At 37.6% G+C, this 25,516-nt stretch overlaps 1 protein-coding gene across 3 annotated transcripts in view; it reads left to right on the forward strand.

The window, feature by feature from the left end:
• The window catches only part of MOXD1 (monooxygenase DBH like 1), a 59,174-nt gene that overhangs the window by 9,470 nt on the left and 24,188 nt on the right, over nt 1-25,516 (forward strand). For all 3 annotated transcript variants that reach the window (XR_003572754.1, XM_027897457.1, XM_027897456.1), the window contains exons 2-6: nt 1,688-1,834; nt 3,293-3,460; nt 3,827-3,910; nt 21,605-21,784; nt 24,026-24,128. Coding sequence is in view for 2 of the 3 variants with exons in the window: in XM_027897456.1 (XP_027753257.1) it covers nt 1,688-1,834; nt 3,293-3,460; nt 3,827-3,910; nt 21,605-21,784; nt 24,026-24,128 (682 nt within the window). In the remaining variant the exon portion in view is untranslated. The remainder of the gene's footprint in view (nt 1-1,687; nt 1,835-3,292; nt 3,461-3,826; nt 3,911-21,604; nt 21,785-24,025; nt 24,129-25,516) is intronic.

Raw genomic sequence — 25,516 nt, forward strand, 5'->3', positions numbered from 1 at the left:
TGAAATTCACCAGCAAAATATTTGAATGTGAACACCTAGTCTCAGCTTTCGTCAGGTTTCAGGCAAAGACTTTGTTCACATGAGGAAAAGCTGTTCTCGAATTTGTATTCCTCAATATTTCAATGGGTTGGTGCTTTTTCTCAGTACCTTCTTCCAGTTTAAGGTAACATTTTAGCAAAGATATCACACTTCAATAAAAGCTGATGTTCACAAGGTTATATTTCTCGTTCAGACAAGCCCTGACTATTTTTAAGCAGAAGCAGAGATTCCACAGAGGAGTGTTTTCAGAGCCGGAATGGTATTGTGTATAGACATGCACTGCCTCTTTCCGAGTTCTGATGCAGGGCTAAAGTGGAGTGTTTTGATCCCATTAATTACCCATCTTCAAAGAAACATCGCAGAACAAGTCTATTATTTCCATCTGGAAAAGCACAAATCCAAAATTATTTCTCTGAACAAACACAACTCATCAGCTCCCTTTCTTTCACGTCTGAGGCCCTTCTTTTGCTCTTTTTGGTGATTATTTTTCCATGTGTCTGTTCTTTGACATATGTACTCACTCATTTGTATTTGTTAGAAGTGGTGATAGGAAAAGAAGGACTCTGTGGTCTCTTGCACACACAGAGATTTCTAGGGTGGGATTAACTTTAAGATTAGAGTTCCTAAATGATCCCTTAGTAAATCAGTAGGGTTCCAGTTATTTTTTGTTAGTATCAAGATGCTTGGATGTAACGTTTTGCGATTTTCCAGCTTTATTAGCTCAACTTAAACAAAAGGGGAAAGCTAGAAATCTCTCTAGAAGTGAACAGAGGTCCAAGCAGCTACAAAAGTAAATGCCTGCCAGAATCAGCCAGTGCTGCATTACTTTGCAAGGGACACCATACAATTAATGGTGTCTTCCTGTTTGGTGTGAGAAATATACTGGTTAGTTAAAAGCCCTCTTTCCTACCCCAACCCAGGCAGAAACAGCTTAGAACTAAAAGGAGGGCAACCAGAGAAGGTGCATCTGAGGCAGTGGCCAGCCCTTTCCAGGTGGCTGGGGTAGGAGGAGAGGGAGGGCTGGGTCCCAGCTGCGCTGGGCTGCAGGAATTTAGGGTGAGGAGGTTAATGACCTGACGTTGCTGCCCTGCTACTCCATTGTACCACGCCTTTGCTGAACCCTTGATGGGGAGCATCTTTCTTACAAACAGTTCCCTCACCTCTTCCAAAACCTCAATCTAATCCCAGCCCCTCAGCTTTTGAAGGAACTGAGCACTTTCCATCCTAGTTAAGCCATAAGGTTTCTGGTTACAGTTGATGTTCAATCAAAGTTTCTTTTTTGTGGGGAAATAAAAAACATAGGAAAAGTTGTGAAAGGAGAGAGCAACTTACAAATATTAAGTCAAATTAGTTCTCTCTTTAATTTCTCCTGAAGTTCATGACATCCCAACCACCTTTATTTCTGCAGTTATGTACAGGCAGCGTGTTGCTAAAGTTACTCAGGACTTCTTTTAAGCTGCTTATCAATGAGACTTACTTTCTTGGAGATTTTGTATGAAAAAATAGTTGTGCCACCTCACACTTATCATATGCTTCAAAACTGTTACTTCAGAACTTCACATGTTTCAAGGGGCTTTGGTCCTAGACATAGAGTTTCATTTTTAATATTAGATTTTAATAATAATGAGTCATCTTTTCTTTATAACAGGATTATTTTACAGATGAAAACAGAGTACTAAAAAAGGACCCTCAACAGGATTACCATCTGGAATATGCCATGGAAAACAGTACACATACAATATTGGCTTTTAGCAGAGATCTGCACACTTGTGACACAAATGACAAGAGCATAACGGTAAGAGACTCTGACTGCACGTATACAGATGAAGTAATTATTATAGTAGTATAATAGTAGTATAATATAGTATGAAGTAATTGTATATGTAGTTAAGCTGGTTATTAAAATCTCTTTTTTAGTAAAAAAAGACAGAATTAGAGAAATTCACTTTCCAAAATATCTGTTTGCTCAACTTAAATTAACTAAGTAAAATACCTATTCTAGTTTTATTAAGCTCTTATATTTTCATTTCATCTTTCTTTGTCCTTCTACTTTAAAATGTTATGTTCTTTAATTTCTAACAAGAGTACAGGGAATTGAAACAGGTATCTCTGGGCCATCAAGTCCCACATGCCACAGTTGCAATCATTCAAGAAATGACAAATTAAGAAACACTTTTCAGATATTACACTAACTTGCAGTTGATTATAGAAATAGATTTTTTAAAAGTATTGAGTGGATATATTTAAAATATCTATTTATTTCTTTTTTCAAAATTAAGAAACTGAAGAATTTTATGGTAAAACTTTGCATGGTAAAATACTTTTCTTGGTAAATTCTTGTGTTGCCCTAGGGACTGCTGTGCTATTTCCTAAGCATAATTTTAAATTACATGAAATTGATGACTTCTGTATTGGAAATGACAGATAGGTTAGACAAATTTGCAAGGCTTTCTATGCTTTGGTTTATTTACTACTTATTTTGGAAACTGTAATGTAAGAGTAAAACACTATTTTCATTTTCTATGTTTTCATAACGTATGCAATAATAGCAACATGAGAGGCTGAGAGATGCAGGAAGCAAAGGAAGCAAACCACAGCTGTATAAACCACCAGTTTTCCAGGCAGTCAATGGATCTCTGTTTTTCACACCTGCTCCAAATTCTGAGCGTAATTTAACATTCTGGGACACTTCAGGATTTATTAGAGCACTTTGACTCAAGGGTGATTACTGCAACCTGAGAATAGTTTACAGAGAACTAATCTGTGCAGTGGCTGTAGATTGATTTTTAAGATGTAAATCTGTCCTGTAATTGAATGTCTATCTTCCCTAGTATATAAGGACAGCATGTCACTGAAGGTATTCGCATCTTCACAGGTCTGAGCCTGGAAAAAATTTGGTGGGGAACCTCGTTGCTAGCCAAATAAGTAACATCTCTAGAAAAATACCATGCATTTAGTTGGATACCTCTTTTAGAGTCTCTTCTGCCATTTGCAGATGCGATTTCAATTCACAACATTAGGGTAGTAATCTGTCAGAGAAAGACTTAACTTCTGTGTATCTCCAGTGAACCCTATACATTATTAATTTTAAAGGCAAAATTGTATAAATAGATGGCTGCTGCTCTGGTATACACTGTCATTGTTCAAATACAGCTACATCTGTGTCATGGCAATTGTAGGAATTATGTGAACTATGTAAGGAAGATGTTGCTTATACTCCTTATGGGCTTTTTGTTTTGTTTTGTTTTTTCAGGAGAGCACAGTGCGGGTAATTTGGGCTTATCACCACCAAGACATGGGAGAAGCGGGTCAAAATTACCATGGATCTAATCGTGGCACAAAGAGCCTACGTTTGCTAAATCCTGAGAAAGAAGAAGTCTTATCTGCCTCTCTGCCATACTTTGATTTGACAAACAAAGACGTAAGTTACTCCATGTTTTGGGTTTATGTGGAGATGGGAATAAAGTGGTAGCCAAAGCTTTGGGCTTAACACAACAGGTAGTGTGACTTCTATATATAGATTAAATGTAAGGATGGAATTCTTCACCATGAAGTTGATGAGGCAGTGTAACAGGTTGCTTAGAGAAGCTGTGCATGTCTCATCCCTGCAAGTATTCAAGGTCGGGCTGGATGGGGCTTTGACCAACAGGGTCCAGTGCAAGGTGTTCCTGCCCACAGTGAGGGGATTGACATAGGGCAGGATGGATGTTCTCTAAGCTCCCTTCCAAGCCAAACCATTCTGTGATTCTATGATAATATTGTGTTCTTGCCCTTTTTATTAAGACAGGTGCCTGTACCAGACAAGGATACAACATACTGGTGCCAAATGTTTAAGATTCCCATACAACATGAAAAGCATCACGTGACAAAGGTGAGTGATTCAGACTGACGAAATTTAGAGGAACTCAGATAATAATTACACTTCAAATCAATTCTTGCACTTTGAAAATTTTTTTTATTGCTTACTGAAAGGAAAAATAAGACCTCTTGTCTGTCTTCACAAACATGTGTCAAGCATATGTGTATGTGTGCCCAGGACCTCTTCCAGGTTTGCCCTGACAACTGCATGCACAAGGACAGAGCCCTTTCTTTCCGTTCTTTTCTCTTCTCCTTTGTCCTCTCTCCTTTAAGAAAATGACATTGAAAATTGTTTGTAAATATTTCTAGCAAAGACTAAGGAAAGTTTTCTAAAACCATGTTACATCAATTTTCTACATTTATATAAGAATTTAATGAATTGTTTTTAACAGATACTTATTTTAGATTAAAACGTAATTAAATGGTGATGTTTGTTCAAATAAAGGGACAGGTTCTTACTTGATTCCAGTCACCTCTATTGCGACAGCCACTGTGGAGTTATGCCACATAACATCACATAAGCAAAGACACAGTAATCTTCAGCCATGTAAAAGCCAAATATTATGAAAAAAGAGATGAATATTGTAGTTCATTTAAAAATCAGGGAAAATGTGTGTGTAGACATTGACACAAGGCTCAGCAGGATCCTAGGTGATTTTAAAACCCACATGCATAAACATGTTTTCATATAACACATTTTCTAACTTTTCTTTCAGTTTGAAATTGAAAGCTTAGGAATGCTGAGCGAGAGATAGCGCTCACATTTCTTCCCAAGAGCAATGTACTGAAGACCTCATAAAAGAACAACTTCTTACTGTTCTAAAATGCTGAAGATAGCACAGTGAGGTAGTTCCAGCCTTCAGTTTTATTTTTCTTTAAACCCAGAAATACTTTAAGTATACAATTCTATTCTACTTTTTTTTATTATTGTCAGTCATATTTCTCCAGTGCTTTTGGTAAGACTGAAATTTTAAATTAACTCAGACAACATGTGAACTCCAGTGTGAGTTTGATAAATACCTATAAAGATTCTGAATTACTGGAGGTTTCTGCACTTATCAGAATGAACAATTGCAAGGCCCAAATCTCTGCTTTCAGGTACTTGATGTTTAATCACATTTGAAATTTATGAGCACTACTTTCACAGGTCTTTATGAAAAGCAGAATTTGTGTGTGTTATGGTGTATATGTCAAGATTCCTAATTTTCTACTTTCAAGTGAGAGACCTTTAAAATGGTAGGATTAAAATCAAGCTTTCCATGTTAAATTTGGTGGAAGGTGTAGACACATGCTGTTCTGCTAAAAAGTTCTCTGAAATTTATTTTCTAAATGTTTTGCCTGACTGCACACATAGTTGCTCAGTTTTTAAACAATTGTGATTAGTTGAAGCTAAAACAAGATTTTAGCTCAGAAATACACTAATTCCTCAGAATAGTTTTATATTTTTTTTTTACAATGTATAAAAAATATTAAAATTTTAGAAATAGTATTTTCAAAAAAGGACTTTTAAAAATAAAATTGAAAATTACAATAGAATCCTCAGTGGTTTTCCACCTTCAAAAAGCAAGAAAATTTCATGTTACTGCTTAAAAAATGTTTAGAGAGAGAAAAACTAATACAGAAAGAGAGTAGAATTATGAAGGAACACTTCCTTAACCTTTCTTTTCAGGAGGACAATTTGTATTTTCATATAAGTGACTTTTTTAGATGACACATAGAGGGTTGCTGTGGGATTGTATCTGCACTCTTGAAAGCTGATTAAACATTTCCTAAAGCCTACTAATACACAAAGGATGGGGCTTATGGTTACTTGGGAAGATAATAGCCATGCAAACAAAGACTGAATTTTGCAAAGGGGAGGATGAATGAACTATTTGGCCTGATCAAACTGTCTGTGTTAGTTAAATACTTTTGTAGATGTTAATTCTGGATTCATTCTGTAACACATTTTTCACACAAATCTACACATCTCATTTTTACAGACCAAAAAAAAAAAGGTTTAGAAATGGTACAAATTTGTCTCTGGTATGATTTAGTTTACTTCAGTAGTGTACATGTGAACTGACTTTGGCCATTTCTGTCCTCCTGTGTGATTTTGTGGAGCACTTAAGTGCACAGCTCAGTGCTTGTTGGACAAGTGAAGTGGTTTTTTGTTGTTTTTGGCTTGGTTTTTTTTTTTTTAATATCAGTTTCATCAGGAAAGCATGATGTTTTAATGAAGGAAACTGAAAAAAATTAGACCTATCATTAAAGGTAGAGGACAAGACTTTCAAGGGTTTCTGCTTAACAAATGTCTGGTTCTGAATTCAGATTCTGAATGTAAAAGGATTTTTTAATTTCTACTGACTATGCATCATTTTAAAAAAGAGTGACTATATGCTTTTAGCCAGAATATATTTAAGGTATTTACAAATATATTTCATAAATATAATCTAGTGGTGCAACAGATGGGCAACTGATAACACTTGGACTTAGGCTTCATCTCCTTTAGTGTTTTAGTTTCTTCTGTTAGCACAAGACAAATAACTAGCATAAGAGATCTCTAATTTAGTCAAAATTAAATTATGTAAGACCTTAGGTCTTTTCTTTGTCTTTACGGGAATCCCAGGTAATGGGAAACAGCATATTTTCATTGATCAAGCATGCACCTTGATATGTAAATTGTGAAAGAGATAAGACTGTAATCTTGTGTTTGTCTCTTGGGTAGAATAAGGACATGAATAAGTGATTAAGTAATTTCTCCTTGTGCTGCATTTACCAATAGAGAACAGAACCTCACTGCAATAAGGGGGAACCCAGCCAGGGTTAAGGCTTCTCTGTTAAATCTTCCTTTTGTTTCATATCTCTTGCAATTTTTTCCCTAGGGAAGAGATTGTGTCTTCCTACGCATCCCTACAACGCCTTCTGTTACAAGATCTTTTGTAATGCCTCCAGGAACTTCTGGAGAGATACCTCAAAATAACATTATGCCTGCTAAGAAATAAAACAGAATAAGAAATTTCTCAGTAGCTGGGCATAATAGTGATAATAATTACCCAGATCACAGCCTAAACCGAGCTGGTTTTGTGCCTAATGGTGTACATCACTCCTCAGTTTAAGCTGCCTACCTAGCTGAATTGTGGCTGTTTGAAAATTTGTTAAACTTCTACAGATTTTCCCTCTGATGTGTTTTCTGCTAGCGGAACCAATTATAAGGGCAATAGGTAAATTTTGAAAAGAATAATTTGCAAAGCAGATTAAAGGACTTGGTTGGAGGTAATAGCAGGCAACCATCTGTCTTCAAAACACCTATTTGCAGGATGGCTCTGGAGTGGTGGACCTTGGTTGCTATTCAGATGGGAGAGCACATGGCTGCCTATCTGCAAACTCCTCCTGCAGCTATGTGTGCACTGGCCTGTTTTGCTGCTTTGAGCTTCAGGCTGTGGTATGTGCCTCAGGCTTACTATCCAAGGGATTTTTACTTTTCTCACACACAGAAGTTAGCCAAGAGCCTTCCCAGAAGTAGCTTTCTTAGAAAAAAGCATTCCGCTTCTTAGCCCAGACTTTCCAGAGATGGGTTTAATACTATGTCTTGCTAGGATTTTTGCAGTTCTCTGTAAATATAATTATTCTGATCGGTCCTGAATGTACCTCTTAGTTGCATCCATAAAATGAAAATTCTCTGGTGTCCCTGTGCACCTTGGGAAGGACCTCCTCTCCAGCAGGACCTGACAGAGGGAGGGAGAGAAGGACCCACTGGTAGAGCAGACACACAGGCGTGTCCGTGCATCCACCTCTGAATGAAAAAGCCCTGCTAAGGGCAGCTCCCTGGGTGTGGACAGCCCGCACAAGCAGAGAACTGAACGCCAGGTTTGGGAGAGGGGCTGGCAGAGACAGTTCACCCTGGGGAACATACCCTGGAAAGGGGAGTCGCTGCAGCATGATCCCTCTTGTAAATTACCTGTTTTAAAAGTCTCTTTCTTATTGGTTTTTCAGGGGGAAAAAAAAAAAAAAAGGTATTCAGTGGCAGTACACTGGAAACTTCAGAAATCCTGTCAAGTTTGTACTGTCAAGATGTCTGATGTTCACGATTTTCAATGTGCATGGATATGTGTGTGCTGACACATCTCTCTCTATTTTGACAGGTTGTGAGTCTATTTGCTGGCAATTGGGTTTTTTCTGTCTAATTGCTGAATTTATTTTTTGCTCATTGTGAGGTGGCATCATGCAGATATTTATCCTTAGCAAGAAAGATAAAATTTGTTTTACATCCGTGAGAAATACTTCCCAGTGTTTCAGTAAATACTTTTTCTACTTTATGTTAAGAACTTGTTCTTACTGCTTTTTCTACTTATGTTTCTACAGATACAGATCCTTTTTATTACTGTCTTTAGCTTAGGTTTCAGTACTCCCTGTCTTTTGTTAGTTCTATTTAATTGTACTGTTCATTAAAATAACTGCATCTGCTAAAGATTCATTACTCTGGCTTCACATTAATCACAGGTCTCCCGTGTGCTTGACTATCTTTTCCGCTGAAAGTAAAAAACTTTAAGAGATAGTGTTTCCTCTATTGTCTCTAGATTTTCTGTGAATCCTCTAGACCTGTGGTCTCCCACTCCGGCTGACAAATTGTTTAATTCTGTGTGTAAACCGAAAATTTACACCATATACTGGTGAAGGAATGGTATGTTTATCCTGCATGCCAGACGTGCCATCATGAATTTGTGGGAAGCTTTTCAGCTTCAGTGCATAGCATGTCTGTGCTAGTTTCAACATTGTAAATTTTCCCTCCATGTTTTCTTAATTCCTTTGAAATATACTGTGTTTTCCTTAGAAAAAGTAGTTCCCCAGGCTTCATTAATAAAAATCCTGTAGTGAAAAACATGCCAAATACTGAATTTCACTTTAAGAGTAATAAAAACAATTCATGTAAAATAAAAACTATAATTGGATAGTAGGGTCACTTAGCAGTATCTACATGTCCTTTCTCTAAGAACTACTCATTTTCTTTCAGTCGCAAACTTCCTAGTATTTTTCAAAACTAGTATAGTCGGAGAAATACCAGCAAAAAGGCTGTGATGTGGCTGTACTCATGAGCATAAAATACTTCTGATTCTGTAAGAGAGCTTTTTTAATGGGATGTCCAGTTTTAGAGGACCTTTGGCATTGGAAAGGAGGATGGTAGGTTTCTTTTGTAAGCTCTTAAATGTTTGGATTCTTGTATAAAATTGTCCTTCTATATGCGTTATTTGAACTTGCCTATGAAAATTGAATGAGCAGGTTTAGCACTGCTGAAATGGGGAAGAAACTCATCCTGGGGTTTAGGCTATGTGGTCAAAATTCAGCATCTCTTAAGTATAACTCATGAATACTCAGGGAAATACAGTCAGTTTTCAACCACGGAGGTGTGCTTCCTCTTACCTAACTTGACTTATGGGTCTGAGCCGTAAGTCATAATGTCTGCTTAATTGACCTTATAGGGGCAAAACTAGCTGTGTATCGTTCTGAGAAGATGTCTGAAATGTATGAGCTCGAGCACCCCCTGTATGGCTCAATCTCTCTCTCTCCATTGATGGATGACAGAACCCAGACAACCAGCCTGTATTAGATAACTAACTCTCAGATGAATGAATCAGGGAAAGATCAGAATCCCAACAGAAAGGTCAAAGGAGAGAAGAGATTATGATAGAAGCAAATATTGCAAAATAGTACTTTTAAAAACAAATTTGCTTTTAGGAAAAATAGACTCTTCTTTTTTTGACACTAAACTTACAATGTGACTAGTGAAACAAACTAAGCATATAATCAGAAAAAAAAAAAAGTTATTTAGCATTAGCTGAGAAACATTACATTGGACATATTTTTATAGAAGCACCAAAGTTTTCCACTTCTGATCTCCTTACAAGATGGAGCCTCTTTTCAATTGAAGAAAGGTCTGTATTATTACACACCAGCAGCTGCTAGTTAATCTCCATGTTCTGTTTCGAGGCAAACTCTGATAAGGAAGTAAAAACTCCAAAAAACTTGTTTCCAAGGGTAACTGTGCTATTTGACAGTGGAATGCTTTAGTAATACCAAAGACCCCAGTGTGAAAATACAAAGGGACTCCAGTTTAAGCGACTGATTGATTGGAGGCCAGAAGGGCAGCTTGTAGCTTGCTGTACCTAAATGAGGGCACTGATTTTTAACTTGAGTGATACCAGACAGTAACTGCTTGTTACTCTCTTGGGCTTGAACTTTTACATTTTGCTAAATGTGATAACTCTGGCAAATTGCACCATGCAGCCTGACATAAACTAATGTTCTATATTTTCCCATACGTTCCCCTACAAAGCAATTGCAGCCTCAGTAAATTAGATTGGCAACCAAACAATCACCTTAGGTTGCAGAGCTTGTAAGCTATCTGCCCTTTGATCTGGAGGGCTGGCTCTTCAGTGCAAGCCTGAATTGGCCCATTAGGCTTAGCAGTGCTAAAGATTCATGTAACAAAACAGACTGGAAATTAAAACTTTCCCAAGCACTGTCTCAGAAATACATTATTCTCTCATATTCTGATAAATTATTTCATATGTAAAATTGTTTGAGATAGTGTTGCGTTCTGTGATCAAAGATTAAATTACTATGACCACAGATTTTACTGTCACACCAAACTTTATATTACTTACAGAACATATTCTTATTTTGTGGTAGTCTTTCATTTCACTTGTATGTCTTAGCAATAAGAATGTTTAAGTTATGCAGTTGTTTCTGCATTATTTATTCCATACTTGATCTGCAAAAAGAACCTACTCATTTCTGTTATCAGCAAAGATGAACACCTAGTTAATTTAACCCATTTTCTTTTGATTTTTGCTTTTTAAGTAAAAACAGCATCTATCCTTAAAGGCAATGTATTTACTATGCCAGCATGTGGTTGGAAAAAATGTGTGCATTTTTGAATTACACACGTTTTGAATTACACACAGGGTTAAATGGTGGGAGTTTTAACTTAAGATGTGACCAGAAGTGAGCATGGAAAAGAGAAATGCCTATTTTAGTGATGATGTCTGAGTTTCACCTCTGAATTCTGAAATGATTTGTAGGGTGATCTTCAGGAGAGTATTCTTAATCATGAACCCCATTTTGTCTTGTGCTATGTCTTTATTTTTTCTTCTTCATCTTTAGCTTTGTTTTAGTGTAAGCCTGTGACTTCTTATCTGAAAAGATAAGAAAATTGCCTCTAGAAATTGTCTGCAGCCAAAAAATCAACACTTCTTATCATAGCAGGCAATAAAATACTTTAGAGTAGGATTGGGCCTAAGATGAGCAATTATAAAGCATATTTTGTGCCAGTATCAGAATAGCAGGCTCATAGGTATGTCTTGATGGAGGTTATGTGGATGGATCACACAACAAATCTAACTTGGTCCTACTAGCATCTTGGCATTGCTTCTTAAGATCAACTTTCTAATTCAGTCAAATCACACAGTAGCAGCATCTTAAGTAAGTTTTCTATACAGCTGATATAATCACCCTATATATGATATGATATCCTCTCCATCTCTGCTTCTGCTTGCTGTGCATAGTAGTCAAAACTATGTCCATAGCACAGATTCATTGACTTCACATTAATAACAGTGGGAAAATAGACAGACAATGGTCGGACAATGCTGCTCCACTGTGTCCACTCATAGCATACTGTATTGGGTTTGCACAGCCAGGTTTTGGTAGCCAGGTGGCTACAGGAGTGGCTTCTGTGAGAAGCTGCTAAAAGCTTCCTCTATGCCCAGCACAGCCAATGCCAGGCGGCTCCAAGACAGACTTGCTGCTGGCTAAGACTGAGCCAATCAGGAATTATGGTGATGCATTTGTGACAGCATATTTAATAAGGGAAAAGAAAAAGTTATTGCATGGAAGTAAATGCGGCCAGTGAAGTGAGGAGTGAGAATATGTGAGATGAACACCTCTGGATACACCAAGGTCAGTGGAGAAGGAGGGGGAGGAGGTGCTCCAGGTGCTGGAGCTGAGATTCCCTTACTGTGGTGCAGACCATGATGAAGCAGCTGTGCCCGTGCAGCCCACAGAGGACCATGGGGATGCAGAGATCCACCTGTAGGCTTTTGGAGGAGACCGACACCAGAGCAGGTGGATGCCCAAAAGAGGGCTGTGGATCCATGGGAAACCTGTGCTGGAACACACTCCTGGCAGGGACCTGCAGATCCATGGAGAGAGAAGCCCATACTGGAGCAGGTTTTTCTGGTAGGACCTGTGTCCCTGTGCGGGACCCACACTGGAGAAGCCTATACCTGAAGGATTGCACCCCATGGAAGAGTGACCCACGTTGCAGCAGTTGGTGGTTGCCGGTGGGATGGACTCTTATTGGACAAGTTCGCAGAGGACTGTCTCCCATGGCAGGGACCCCACAGTGGAGCAGAAGGACTCTTCTCCCTTAGCAGTGGCAGAAACAAGCTGTGATGAACTGACCATAACCCCCTCTCCCCATCTCCCTGTGCCACTTGTGAGGGGGAGCAGCTGGAGATTGGGAAGCATAGAGAAGTGTGGGAAAGGTGTTTTTAAGATTTATTTTACTTCTCATTATCTTGGTCTGATTTTTTCAGGAATAAATTCAGTTAATATCCTGAAGTTGAGTCTGTTTTGTCTGTGATGGTATTCAGTGAATGTTCTCTCCTCTCCTGGTCCTTATCTCAACTCATGAAGTTTCACTGTATTTTCTCTCCGCTGTTGACTTGTGGGGAGGAGTGATGGAGCGGCTTTGGTGTGTGCCTGGCATCTAGCCAGAGTTAACCCACTACAAGTATGTGACATGAAAATCCACACACATGACAAATGAACCACTGCTGGGTGGTGAATAGTTTCTCATTACACCAAGACTGATGTTACACCTGCATGGAAGTAATTTACATCTTGGATCTAACTGAAATGCACAAAAAGTCCACTCAAACACAAAACACCTAATCCTGAGAAAAACTAAATATCTAAGCAAATTATTATAAACTACAAGTTAATGCTCTTCAGTCTCCTTTTTGAAGTTTGTTTGGCTTACGTTGCTTGAAGTGTAACTGTGTCTTTCTGTTTTATAAAGTGCCAATCACAGTTTTGGTTTCTAGAGAATTGCTATGGTATAATTTTAACATAGATTTTAAAAGAACTATATAATCTGAAAATAACCCGTGTTGTGTGACTTCATCCTTGTGTTGAGGGGTGTTAAGTCCTACAGAAGGGTACCAGGACCTGACTCTGGGTGAGAAAATGTGGAATAAATGGGAGCATAACTTAACTGCACGTATTTTGTAAGCCATCCCATGTTTGTATATTAACCTTGTAAATTTACATTTTTTTAGGGTTATGAGCAATAGTTCCTGAGAGCTGTTCTGCTGGCTCAGGAGGATGTGTCATGTCAAAATCATAAACCCTGTGCTTATTTTATCCCATGTTTTCCTTCAGCAAACTGTAGGTGCCAGAGTGTGCAGGTTGGTGACTCTTCTAGAGCTTCAGTATCCAAATGCCTAAGGTCTTTCTCACATTTTTTCCCTTTTGGTAGTCCTTCACAGAAGTCAGCATTTCCTTTTCAGAAAGTGAAAAAATTTCCTAATAGTATATTTCTGTATATGTAAAACAAGAAAGGGACAGGCTGTAAATTTTCACATGCTCTATCTTTGGGTAAAGCTGTGCATTCACTCCCAAGCAGGAGGAGAAAAAGTGCAATGTTATTTAGCTACATGATTGAGGGGAACGTTTTGCAGTTGTACAATAGAATTAAAACCTTCTCCATTGCCATCTCAAAGGATAGGTAGACATTGCTGTGTGTGAATGATGATTTCAGGGTTTCATGAAGGGAGTACCTTCAATGACTTTATTATTTATACTATTCAAATTGTGTGTTCCTCTCGAATAAATATAAACTCTTTGTAGAGTACCCGTTTTGGCATTAGGTCTGAAACATATTTGGTTCCATATTACTTTATTATGATATTGTTTTCACAAGGAAGTAATAATGCTGATGATTAATTGACAATTAATTCTGCTTGGAGTGTGTCAACTATGCTGAGAGACTATGGTCATACTGAATACCACAAACCGCTCTGCCAGTGGTGCTGCTGCTTAGGAGTGCAGTGAGTGTATTGCCTGGAAGTGTAACCAAATGAAACATGTTTTTTCTTGACCTGAGCTTTTTATGAGATAGTTCCTCAGGGTTATGCTTTTTAACTGTTTCTAAATGTGTTATCTTAAATCTTCAGACATGTGTCAGGCAGAAACAATGTTTTATGGGTATTTCTTTGAGCTATACTTCTTTTGGATGTAATCTAAATTACTATATGTCTTCAAAGTCTGGAATTCCTTATAAGTGGCAGAGTTCCAGGTGATTAAATAGGAATAAGAACTTAAGAATGGACTTGATGGCAGAGAGAACAAGAAGTCCCAAGCCCATCTCTAGTTTTCATTGTTAAATGTTTGGGATTATTGTTTATTGTGGGTTTTGATTCCTCTTTCCTAATTAAAATATTTAAGGTGTTCTGCACGCTGACCTGCAAAATTCTGGGTGTAGAGTGTAATCATTAGAAGGATTTGTGTAAATTTAGATAAATAACCTCCTCTTCAAGCTAGCAGCATAGCAACAGTTAACTTTTACCTGAAAGCATTCGTTTCCAGTAAATATTCTGTGGCTTTAAGCAGAGGTATGTTAATTACTTCTTAATGCCATATACTAATAAAATTTAAATAAGAGCCTTCATTGAACAATGCAGTCACTGAGTAAAAAAATCCTTTCTTTACACCAAGAACAGGAAATATCTGCTTTGAATAAAGTTTTCTATTTACATAGTAAGAACCTTTCCTCTTTTTTTTTTTTTTCTGTGTTTTAAAGTATACTCAGAACCAGTTAAACTGAAAAGCCAGTAATAGAGCTTAAATCAATCAATCAATTAAGTCAGCACTGTTATTTCTATTTAGGATTATGTCTGGTATTTGAATTGCACTTTGGAAAAAAACCCCAACCCTCCAAACATATTAAGTACAAATCATACAAATTTCAATACCTGAAGTTGCATGGAAGTTTTGGTCTGGAAAACTTCCATCCTCCAAGGAAACCTTATGATAAGATTAACATTGGGGATGGTTGCTGTTGCCTGTGCCTTTTTCTCATCTACATCCCTTTTTTTGTTAAAACAGAAAAATCAAGAGCTGTCACTAACTACATAGGTTATATTTTTCTCCAGCTGGGGGATGTGAAAAATACGTATGAAAAAATTCGAGTGAACATTTTTACCTTTGGAGGACAATTCAAGTTAAGCAGTGAGGCTTCCTGGTGTACATCAGTTGTACATCATCTCAGATGACCATGAGTGAACAAGAAACAGTGGCTTTGCTCTACCTTCTGACTCAACAAAATATACATCTTTCTAAGTGGCATGGCATGGCGTAAACTCAGAAGCACTTGGAATAGAGAGAGATTTAAAGAGATTTGTCAGTAGTGATGACTGAATTTAAGACCTGGATTGTACAGTGAGGAAACAGAAACAGGCACTTAGCTGTGTACATGCAAATGATACTGCTGATTTCCGGAAACATGACAGCAGTTAGTCCATGCCACACTGCAGCCAGTTGAGCACTGAAACTGTCTCTTTCAACTCTGTCTATTCTGTGGTATTAATTTAATGCTTTCTGACAGACAGGGTAGGATGGAGGCATGGGGAGGGTGGTCTCTGCCTTACCCTGGAATGCCTTAACTCTAGGCTGAAAGTCTCCAGCAGATTAGTGTCCCAGATGTGACACTGGTGTAGACAGGATTTTCTACTGACATGAGCTAGTTGTTGTGTTGTTAGGGTTAAAACCCTTTTCTGCCCTGGAGTCATGGACTTAAACATCTACCCCAGCTGAGAGGCATGTTTCCAGCTCTTGAGTTTTTGCTCATCACGTTTCTGGGTCGTGTGCAAGTGTTAGGCAGCAAATGGCTGGTGGTTTTCTTTCAGAAAATTTATAAGAAAATAAAACCATATTACCGAGTTTTTTTTTCTGGAATGCATGGAGGGTTTTTCACCGAAAAAGACCCAACTTTGTAAAGCCAACTATTCTAAGTATTTACTTTTCTGAATAACAATCTAAAACCTTAAAAGAGATGTTTTAGATAAATAAGTGATCATTTCACAATTACATGTCTGAAAACAAAAATCAGAAAAATCTTGATGAATCCTAATAAGAAGAAATTGTGTTAACCTTTGAAGAAATTTTCCAAGTCAGATAATTTTTCAATACATGTGCACAGTACACATTTGCAACAGAAGTACAATGACCAGAGTAATCAGTAAGAACATAATAGTTCTTCCTGATGAGGAGTATAGAAAGCCTATAACTTGGTCTTCTGCTGAAAAAATTCTCTCAGATAAACTCAGCCAGTATTCAGTTTCACAACCATTGCTTTTTGGTCTGAGTTAATCAGACACATGGCAAGCTCATACACATACATGAACCAACCACAGGCTAGAAACTCTCCTAGATGCAACAAGTGGCAGGACAAAAATCTTATGTAAAATTTTTAATCTCCATTTTGAGACATACTAATTGCGTTTTCTTCTCTGGGTCACCATCGACTGCTTACATGAGGTGTGGTGTAAGGCTGTGGCCTTATTAAGAGTCATTTATATCGCAATATGCAATCCCGTCATGTCTTTAAAATATAAGATTAAGTTAAAGCTACCTTTTTGAACCAGAAAAAAAATCATGCTTTTAATTAACATTTCACTGTAGAATCATCGCTTCAAAAAGATCAGAAACCTGATGTCATTTTCACATCTAAAAATAAATTCAGGTTGGGTTTTTTTCTGACATTCAGTGGGCTGTATTTTCTAAATAGGGACACTATGGTGAGACTATGGATATATTTTACTAACTTTCATCGTCTGCACAAACAGGCTTGAAGAACAAACCACAGCTGTTAAAATCAAAGAAAGCAGAGCAAATAAAAAAGGAGAAAACCAGAAATAAGCAAGAAAGGCTTCCATGTTTCTGGAGATATTTTTTCCTTCTAGGAAATCTAACTTCTTGAACCACTTGAGGTCTTTTAATTTTCATCCTGTTTAATACATAACACATTAGTGTCTTGACCCTGCTTTTCATCACTTTGAGATACAAGCCACTGTTATGTTAAAATTTTGATTTTTTTTTAAGAAAAAAAATACAAAACAACATATTGCATGTTCAGTTTGTGCAGTAGATAAAGGGATAGTAGGATGAAAGGCATAATAGTAACCACAGCGGTGTTGGATCAAGGGTTGGACTTGATGATCTTGGAGGTCTTTTCTAACCTGGTTGATTCTATGTTTCTATGATTGATTCTATGAAATAGAGAAGAGAGGAAGAAAAATTGAAGCTGAGTAACCTGGCCCTGGCAGATATAAACATTGTCTTTGTTCATGTGATGTCAACCTGTTGACTGGAATAGGGCTTCTGTTAAAATAACTGGTGGACAGCACACCCCTTATCTGGTTCAACATTATAATGACTTGAAAATTTTTTAATTACTATTTTTTGAAAGTCACTGTTTTCAGAAGTGTTAAGAGATCCAGTACCATGAAAGGAGCTCTGTAAAGCTTCTCAACCTGTCTGAAGAGTACAGATCATGTCAATCAAGCACCATAACCAAAACCCTTACTTTTGGTTGCAGAAGGCAGTGTCTTCGTTTACATTTGAATGTGGTGTATTTTAAATACGTCCTTCTTTGAAAACCTGATTTGAAGTGGTGCAAGATTGTAGTACCCCTATTATGTCTTACCTCTGTTAGTGGGACTCAGATGGGTTCGTGTACGTGAATGTGCTCAGATAGAAAGACCTTTTTCCCAAGCTTTCAAAAAAAGATAGAGGAGGATGCAGAAAGCAAATCATCATAAATAATAAACCATGAGCTTCTTACCACAGGTTTCATGAAAAACAGAAGAGATTGTGTCTTATTGCATGTACTTATGTTTTGCAATCCCAAACATGTTGGGCATTTTGATGTAGCTTGAATATGGGGCTTTTGTTCTCCGTGCCTCTGGCAGTTAGGAAATGTCAAGCAGAAAATGCACTTTGCCTGCAGGGGAAGAAGTCACCGAGGTGCCTGGTTGTGCAGTATCTCTGCAGGCTTATTCACAACATGGTAAAGAGATGAAGCCTGACAGCTGGGTCTTCCTTGCATGTCAGCAACAGGGAAAACACGAGAGAGAAACCTCAAAGAATGAGGTAAAATGGGGAAAATAGGTAGTTACATGCATATTGTTTTTTAGTCTCCTTTCAGATTTTTTCTTGGCTCTCTTGGCTAACAAGAGGTGGATAGGAATTCACAAGGACAGGAGAAGGAACTATGCTGCAAAGTCAGGTTTCTTCATAATTATTGAAAATGAAAGGTGGATTCCCATTTTTACTGCAACCATCTAAATTACTCAGTCATTGTTTATCTAATTACTTGGCTGAAAATGTCATTTCAGAGTCCTCTTAAAGTAAGAGAGCAGAGCAAACAAGGCTATGTTTAAATAAGAATCCAAATAAAAATTAACTGTTTGCTTAAATCTGCGTAGTTTAGTGACTATTATGTACCATACCTATTTTTATCACTTTTTTTTCTGTATTTCATTCCTTTGCCCTAATGTGCCATATCAAATTATTATCTTTTTGCAAGTATTCTAAAAGTTGCACGAATTGCAACTGTAAATTGTGTTGTCATTCACTGAGGCTGCAAGTGCTCTGGAAATCAGGCCACCCTGATCTAGATATTTAATTGTAGATACCCACTTTAACAACTGATTTTACACATGGTACTACTTATGTGCACTTCTAAACATGAATGATTTTCTAAATTTGGCCCCTTATTTGACAAATGTGGTGGTTGTTCATCATTGATTGTAAGGCTGGCCAGAGAACAAAAATTTTGCTTATTTGAGAAAAAAATGATATTTTGGAATTTCTTTTCAGCTTGGAGCAAAGTAGTCAAGTAATCTGTACAGATGCTCTTTGTGGCAAGTGAGAGAGGAATTGTGAGGCAGCCTAAATAACCAACTTATTCTATGAGCAAAATAACAAATAGTTGTGTAAAGAGGCAACACTCACCTGGGATGTAGAATGGCACGTTTAAATCCCTGTTCCAGTTAATGACCACAATAGAGTATGAGATCAGTTTTTGATTTTTTTCTCTGCTGAAGTTATTCTAGTAAGTAAATACAGTTAGCTGTTCATCGGATCAGAGAAGGGGAGCTCAACATATCTAAGGGATCTGGTCTTTTTTCTTCTCTCATTTCAATGAGAAATAATGGTGTGAGCCTTAGGGAGTTGGCCATTAAAATATCTCTGTACATTTCTGAATAATTAATGATTAATGAGATTTTCCTAAGATGTTTTTCAATAGAATTTTGACCACTCCTGATATTTTCTTTTTACAAATTTGTTTAAAAACGGAAAGAGAAAGACCTCTTCAACCAAATTGTAATAAAAATATGTAAAAAGCATAACTTCACTGTTGCTCTTCATGACTTATTTCTGCATCTGAACAATAAAAGTTATCCTACAAGATGCAGTGGAAATATATTTAAGGATTTATTTTGTTTTAGTTTTCCTTTTCCTTTCCTTCACTTAAGAAAGCTGAACAAAACTGCTTTTTAAAGTGCTGTTATTGTTTAGGTAACCGACACTAAAAAACGATGACAGGATGTGAGTTTCTAATTTTGGTGATGTCCCATTGTTTTGAGAGGAAGCTGGTTTTGAAGTAGTGATTGTAAGCACAGCATGCACTGGGATCTTGTAGCAGCAGGCAGAACTGTCACATGTTGGGACAAAAGTACTCCTTTTTCTTGATAGATACAGGAATAATATTCCCATAACCGTTTCTTTGACTAACCTATACATTATGTGGAACTTCAGAATTCTTGAGATATGTCCTGCTATTTAATGTATGAGGTGCCATGTTACAAGGGAATTATTCTTCTGCAGTATTTGGATAAATATGCAGGTATATGGTGACGCAGAGGGAAGAAGCGACATCTAGCTGAAATGGATATCTGAATCTTTGTCATTCAGTCTGATGTATTTGGGATTGAACTCTTGTTTAATAGGAAAACTGACTCTTATCTCCTTCAAAAATACCTTTTACTTCCATAGTGCAGTAATTCACAATAATGGGAGGATTACTGAAAACAATGAACAGATCTCCTATGAGATTAAGAACAAAACTGTGGTGCATCCAGTTAAACTGGCATCCTTCCATTGATTTCTAAGCCCAGTGAAGTGGGTTGTGCACTTTTTGGATGGACATGCAGGTACTCAGCAGCATTTGGACTCCCCAAGAGCCCAACTTCAGTGGTACTTTGTGGATTCATACCTACAAGGGTGATCTTAATACACACGGGCTTGGCTGTTTCTTCCCGCCCTTCCTCTTTTGTAATTGAATGAAATGCAGAGAGATAAATTGTGTTGGCAATATTTTAATAATGTAATAAACTGTTCCTGGGTATTCTGTTCTGGTCCTCTGGCAGTACATTAATGAACTTATAAAATAAAATGGATGTAAATTTAGGATTTATATGTATTCTTTTCCTGTTTAAAATAACTTTCTCTTTCCTGATGCTCTAGGTGACCCTTCCTTGGCAGGGGGGTTAGACTAGATGACCTCCAGAGGTCTCTTCCTACCGTAACTATTCAGTGGTTCAGTATTATTGAAAGGCAGTACTGCGTGGCACCCTGTGTTTAAGAGTTGCATTGCCAAAGCTTGACTTTTCTTGAGAAAATATTAATTTTTATCTTATTCAGTTTGGAGGTAGATATGATAGAATGTGATGAAATCTTAGAAATCAAAGGCAAGGGAAAAACTCCTTTCATTTTAATACTGTCCTTTATATGCTGATATTTTGTGGAATATGATCTTTCTAAAAAGCAAAATAATTTTTTTCAGAAGTATTCATGTTTGCCCCAGGGACATCCTCTCTGACAGAGATGATTTAACATCATCCAGCCAAATAGAGAGTGAACACTTATACGAGAATTAAATCATTTCAGCCTACCCTGAAGTTTGGTGATCTAATAATACTGGGGGCACCCAGGCACCACTGAGAGCCCTCCAGCCCCTCACTGCCTTAAACAGGCTGAAATACCCAACCTCTCAAGAATGACTTCATATTAATAAAGTCTTTACAACTGAGCAGATTTTAAAATAATTCTAATTTCTTGTAGATGTCAAAAAAATTGGAAAGTCCATTTTGAGCTGCTGAGGAGTGTGGGGTATGCCTCCAGGCTCACCCCAGATACACAGAATCTACAGGCAGCTGTAATCTGAAATACTACAAAAGAGGCAGAAACAGGGGTGAAAAGCTCTGACTCATTCAGACACCAAGCTGGATCAGACTTTCAGCTGGTTTATACCCCTTTGTGCTGGAATGTTTCTAAACAAGATTGGGCAGGGGGAAAGAAAAGTGACAGTGCAAGACTGGGATGGGAGAAGAGAGAACAGTAAGATGGTGAGGTTTTGTCAAGATGCAGAATTTATTTCTGTCGCCCATTAATGCACTTGGGCAAAATGAAATTTTTGGAAACTTCATTTCTTGAGTTTGCAGAGTGCTGAAGTTATATCTCAACTTAACTACAATATAACACCAAGTCTTCTCTTTTAAAATAAATGTATATTTTTTATATCTGTCTTCGTACCTGCATTAAAATAGTCACATTGAGATATAATTACTTTTTTCTTTCCTTTTCATTTTAACCTTGACAGGTTGAGCCATTGATCCAGAATGGCCATGAGAATCTGGTGCATCATATCCTGCTCTACCAGTGCAGCAGCAATTTGAATGACAGTGTGCTGGAATATGGACATGAATGTTACCACCCCAATATGCCAGACTCTTTTCTCACATGTGAGACAGTCATTTTTGCCTGGGCCATTGGAGGAGAGGTAGGATGAGTGTCTGTCTAGCATGGTTCATCAATGGGGCTTTAGGATGGGGTGTATCATAACAAAGTTTCTTCCTAGTATATTAGATATTACTTAATCTATCTGTTTTTAAGGATACACAGTCACAATCCCTAAATGCCTCACCAGTAAGTCCTGAACCTCTTATTGGCCTTTTAAGTATGCAATGCAATGGCGATCCTGAGTGACAAGCCAAAAGTTACTAAAATAGTGTAGGTGTCCTAGGGGAGCTTTGGAGCATGGAAATCTATCACTGTATCAGCTTGTCCTATCTGATGTGAAAATACACTGCCTCCAGCAATGACCAGCTACCTGTGGAGAATAGCCGTGTCTGTAGGTGACTTTGTAAAATACATAGACACAGGACTTCACAAATAGATTTAATAATTATGTGCCTCACTAGGACCTGGTTTCACTGTTGCTCCATTCAGGCATATAATTCTGAAGTTTCCTCCCCAGCCCAAAAACACATCATTTCAGTGTAGGAGAGATCCTGTGTTAGTGCTGAGCCAGCACAAGGACCACTTTGCTCATGGCAGTGGGGCATATCTACAGAAAATATGGGTTCTGATTGCCATGTTCACCCCAGGCTGTGTTTTCAGCTTATTTCATATGTCAATTTAGGCTCCAAATAATACTTTGAGCTGACATTACGCACCATTACTGCCAAAAGGATTCCACCCCTTTAACCCCTTGATTCACTGTGTGCCCACACAAATGATGGTGTGGGCACAGAGAGGGACTGGGGTGATGGTAGTTTCTGGAGCCTTCATTTGCCAACCTGCAGTCCAAAACCATCTGCAAGTGCTGCAGTGTGAGGAAGCCAGAGCTGTTACATGGACTCTTCAAAAGAACTTTAATCCACTGTGAGCATTATCCCTGATGTATGCTTTGAACATTTTTGCCATCAGCTATGCTCTGACCTAGTATTTGTACTTTTGAGTGTCTTAATCTAAGTGAAATTTAAAATTCATATAAATAAGTTATCATTTAACAAGCACTATGGAGGTTTTTGCAAGGGTGATCCTGATGTTAAACATCTGTAGAGAGGAATCTGACAGATCTGGGATACATTCAGGTTTAACCGAGTACCCACTTCACTAATTTCAGTTTACCCTTACATTGAATGAAGGTGATAATATTTTTTACTGTATACTGCAATTAATTCATTAATGCCCATCAAGCATCAGAAAGTTGGAATCTCAAATTGCACATTTCAGAAAGTTAGAATCTCAAATTGTATATTAAAATATTAGCTATATACTATAAAATGTTGCAGATTAATTCCAATTACAGTGAATTTGGTAAATGAGTTCATTTAAGAGATACTGGTATTTTGGTTTGAATCAGGAGTGAGCTTCTGAAGTTAATCTCCCAGTTATTCCCATTTACCAAGCTCTTTTTATCATCATGAGTGGTTTGCGAATTTTCACAACCCCCTTTGGAATGAAGTTAAACTGAATGTACAGGGGTGAACCCAAACCCTCCTAGCAATAAATGGGGTTCAGGGCATGGAGCGTGACCAGAGCTTGTCCAAAGGAGTATCATTTGGGGGCAGCAGGTCCAGCAGAAGCTATGGCAAGGTACAGAAACTACTTCTTTTGCAATATTGGCTTGCTAATGTAAATGCAGCCATGAAAATCATCTTTATTGTTCAAATAATTTTACATAGAATACAGTGATTTGTGCAGGAAAAACAAGTTAATTACATGCAACCTCAGTGTTCCCTGGAAATTGCTGCTCTTAGAAACTGGGAACATTTAAAATGTTGATTCACTTCTTCATAAGGGTTTTATTGTCAGGCTAAGTGCTTGTTGATGCAATGTTTATACATTTAAAATGAAATTTTCCTTTTCTGCTCAAACAATAAATACAGAATAAATAATCATAAGATCACAGGATAATGAAGATTGGAAGGGCCCTCAGGAAGTCTCTAGTCCAGCCTCCTACTCAAAGCAGTGAGGTCAGGCTTGTTTGCTCACAGCTTTGTCCTCTAGCAATCATGGGACCCACTATTTTATCCTGACAGAATTATTTAGTATATTGAGTATATAATAACTCTAATATATCACAATGTCATGTTCACAAAACTGTAAAAGAAGTTAGCTTTGTAAATTTTATCATTAATATGATCATATCATTGCATAAAGAAGCCACTGTATATATAAAGAGATTAACTATGGCAAAAATACCTGAACTCTGTATGCGTGTATTGATTTCCAGGGCTTCACCTACCCTCCACATGTTGGCTTATCCATTGGCACAGCATCTGACCCTCTGTTCGTTCTTATGGAGGTGCATTATGACAATCCATCATACACAGAAGGTTTGTAGCCTCACACTCTTTAAAACATGCAACACTGGAAAATGTAGTAGACACAAGTGTCCATCACTGCATTGTGTGGCGAACAGAGCAAATACAAAGCCAAATCTTATTTTTTCCTGATTAGTAGTCCCTGGTTCACAGTGTTTGATTCAGGTATACAAGAAATTGTGGACCAGGTGAGTATATCTCCTTTTATCACTACATTCTTCTTGTTTTCTCTCTCTCCATTTGCTGGGAAATGCAATCAGAATGAAAACAAGCAGTATAGCACTGAAACTGTGAGGCAGCAATACAGGGAATGATCCTTTTATTAATTTTTTAATGTTTTTTTTTTTTTAAGAAATCTACCTGAACTCTGGGCCGTTTCTGAAGTTGAAGTACAGACTCAGGTTGCTAGACCATTCACTAGGTTAAAGCAGTTTATCTTAAAAGATAAGCTTTTAATTTATAATAGTATTTGTTAAATGTTCCTCCTCAAGTTGAATTTTATTTAGAAGAAGTAAAAGGAAGAAACCAATGAACTCCAGAAAACCAGGGGTTCTTTGAAGCTGTCTTTGGGAAAGATAATTTTTGTTCTGAAGCAGGAGTTTGTTAAGCTACTGTACCTGAGAATATTCTCATGATTTTTATACACAAACTGAGTAAAATCCAATGCAGCATGTGTACTGTACATTTACACTCCTATGTGTTAAAATGAAATCCTCTATGTGGGTTATGGTATTCCGTCTTACTGTCATTTCCCCTCTTCATGTTGTTCTAAATTAACTATCTCTTTTTTTTTAAATTTAATTTAGTGATGGACTCTGTCCTTTCAGCACACACCTTTGCATGGGATACAATACACTTCATTTGCATCCTTGATATTGTATTCTTTTCCATCAAATGTGACCTGAAAGCCTGAGAAGTTGCATGCAGAAAAACTGTATCTGATTTGGTTGTGTTCCTAAATTTATCATTTTGTTTTAATTGACTGTGCTGTGTGACAGCATTGGTTTAGTTCAAGTGCCACATAAAAAAACTGGAAATCAATAGTGTTTTGTTTCTTTTTTTAAGCAATGTGGACAATTCTACCTTGCAGAGGCATTCCCAGGTGAACACAGTATCTCACTAAAGACCTGGGAAAATTCAGACAGTACAGGCAGAAAAGGGTGCCTGTAATTCAGGTCATGCTTCTCCTCGTCCGTGGCAAAATACACAGCGTAAGATTGTACCAGGACTGTGAGAGCAGAGGCTGAGTCCTCTGTTTGCTTCAGGTGGAGACAGCAGAGTTCTCCTGACACAACACCAAACCTGCCACTGGGTGACCTTCATTTTTGTATTGTCACCTGTGTTTCCCCAGTTTGGGTCTCATGGTGAAAGACTGCACTGTTTCCTTCCCTTTGTGACCT

This window comes from Empidonax traillii, unplaced genomic scaffold (assembly GCF_003031625.1).
Source record: "Empidonax traillii isolate 1590-97213 ecotype Southwest subspecies unplaced genomic scaffold, ASM303162v1 scaffold542:size423868, whole genome shotgun sequence".
Taxonomy (NCBI): domain Eukaryota; kingdom Metazoa; phylum Chordata; class Aves; order Passeriformes; family Tyrannidae; genus Empidonax; species Empidonax traillii.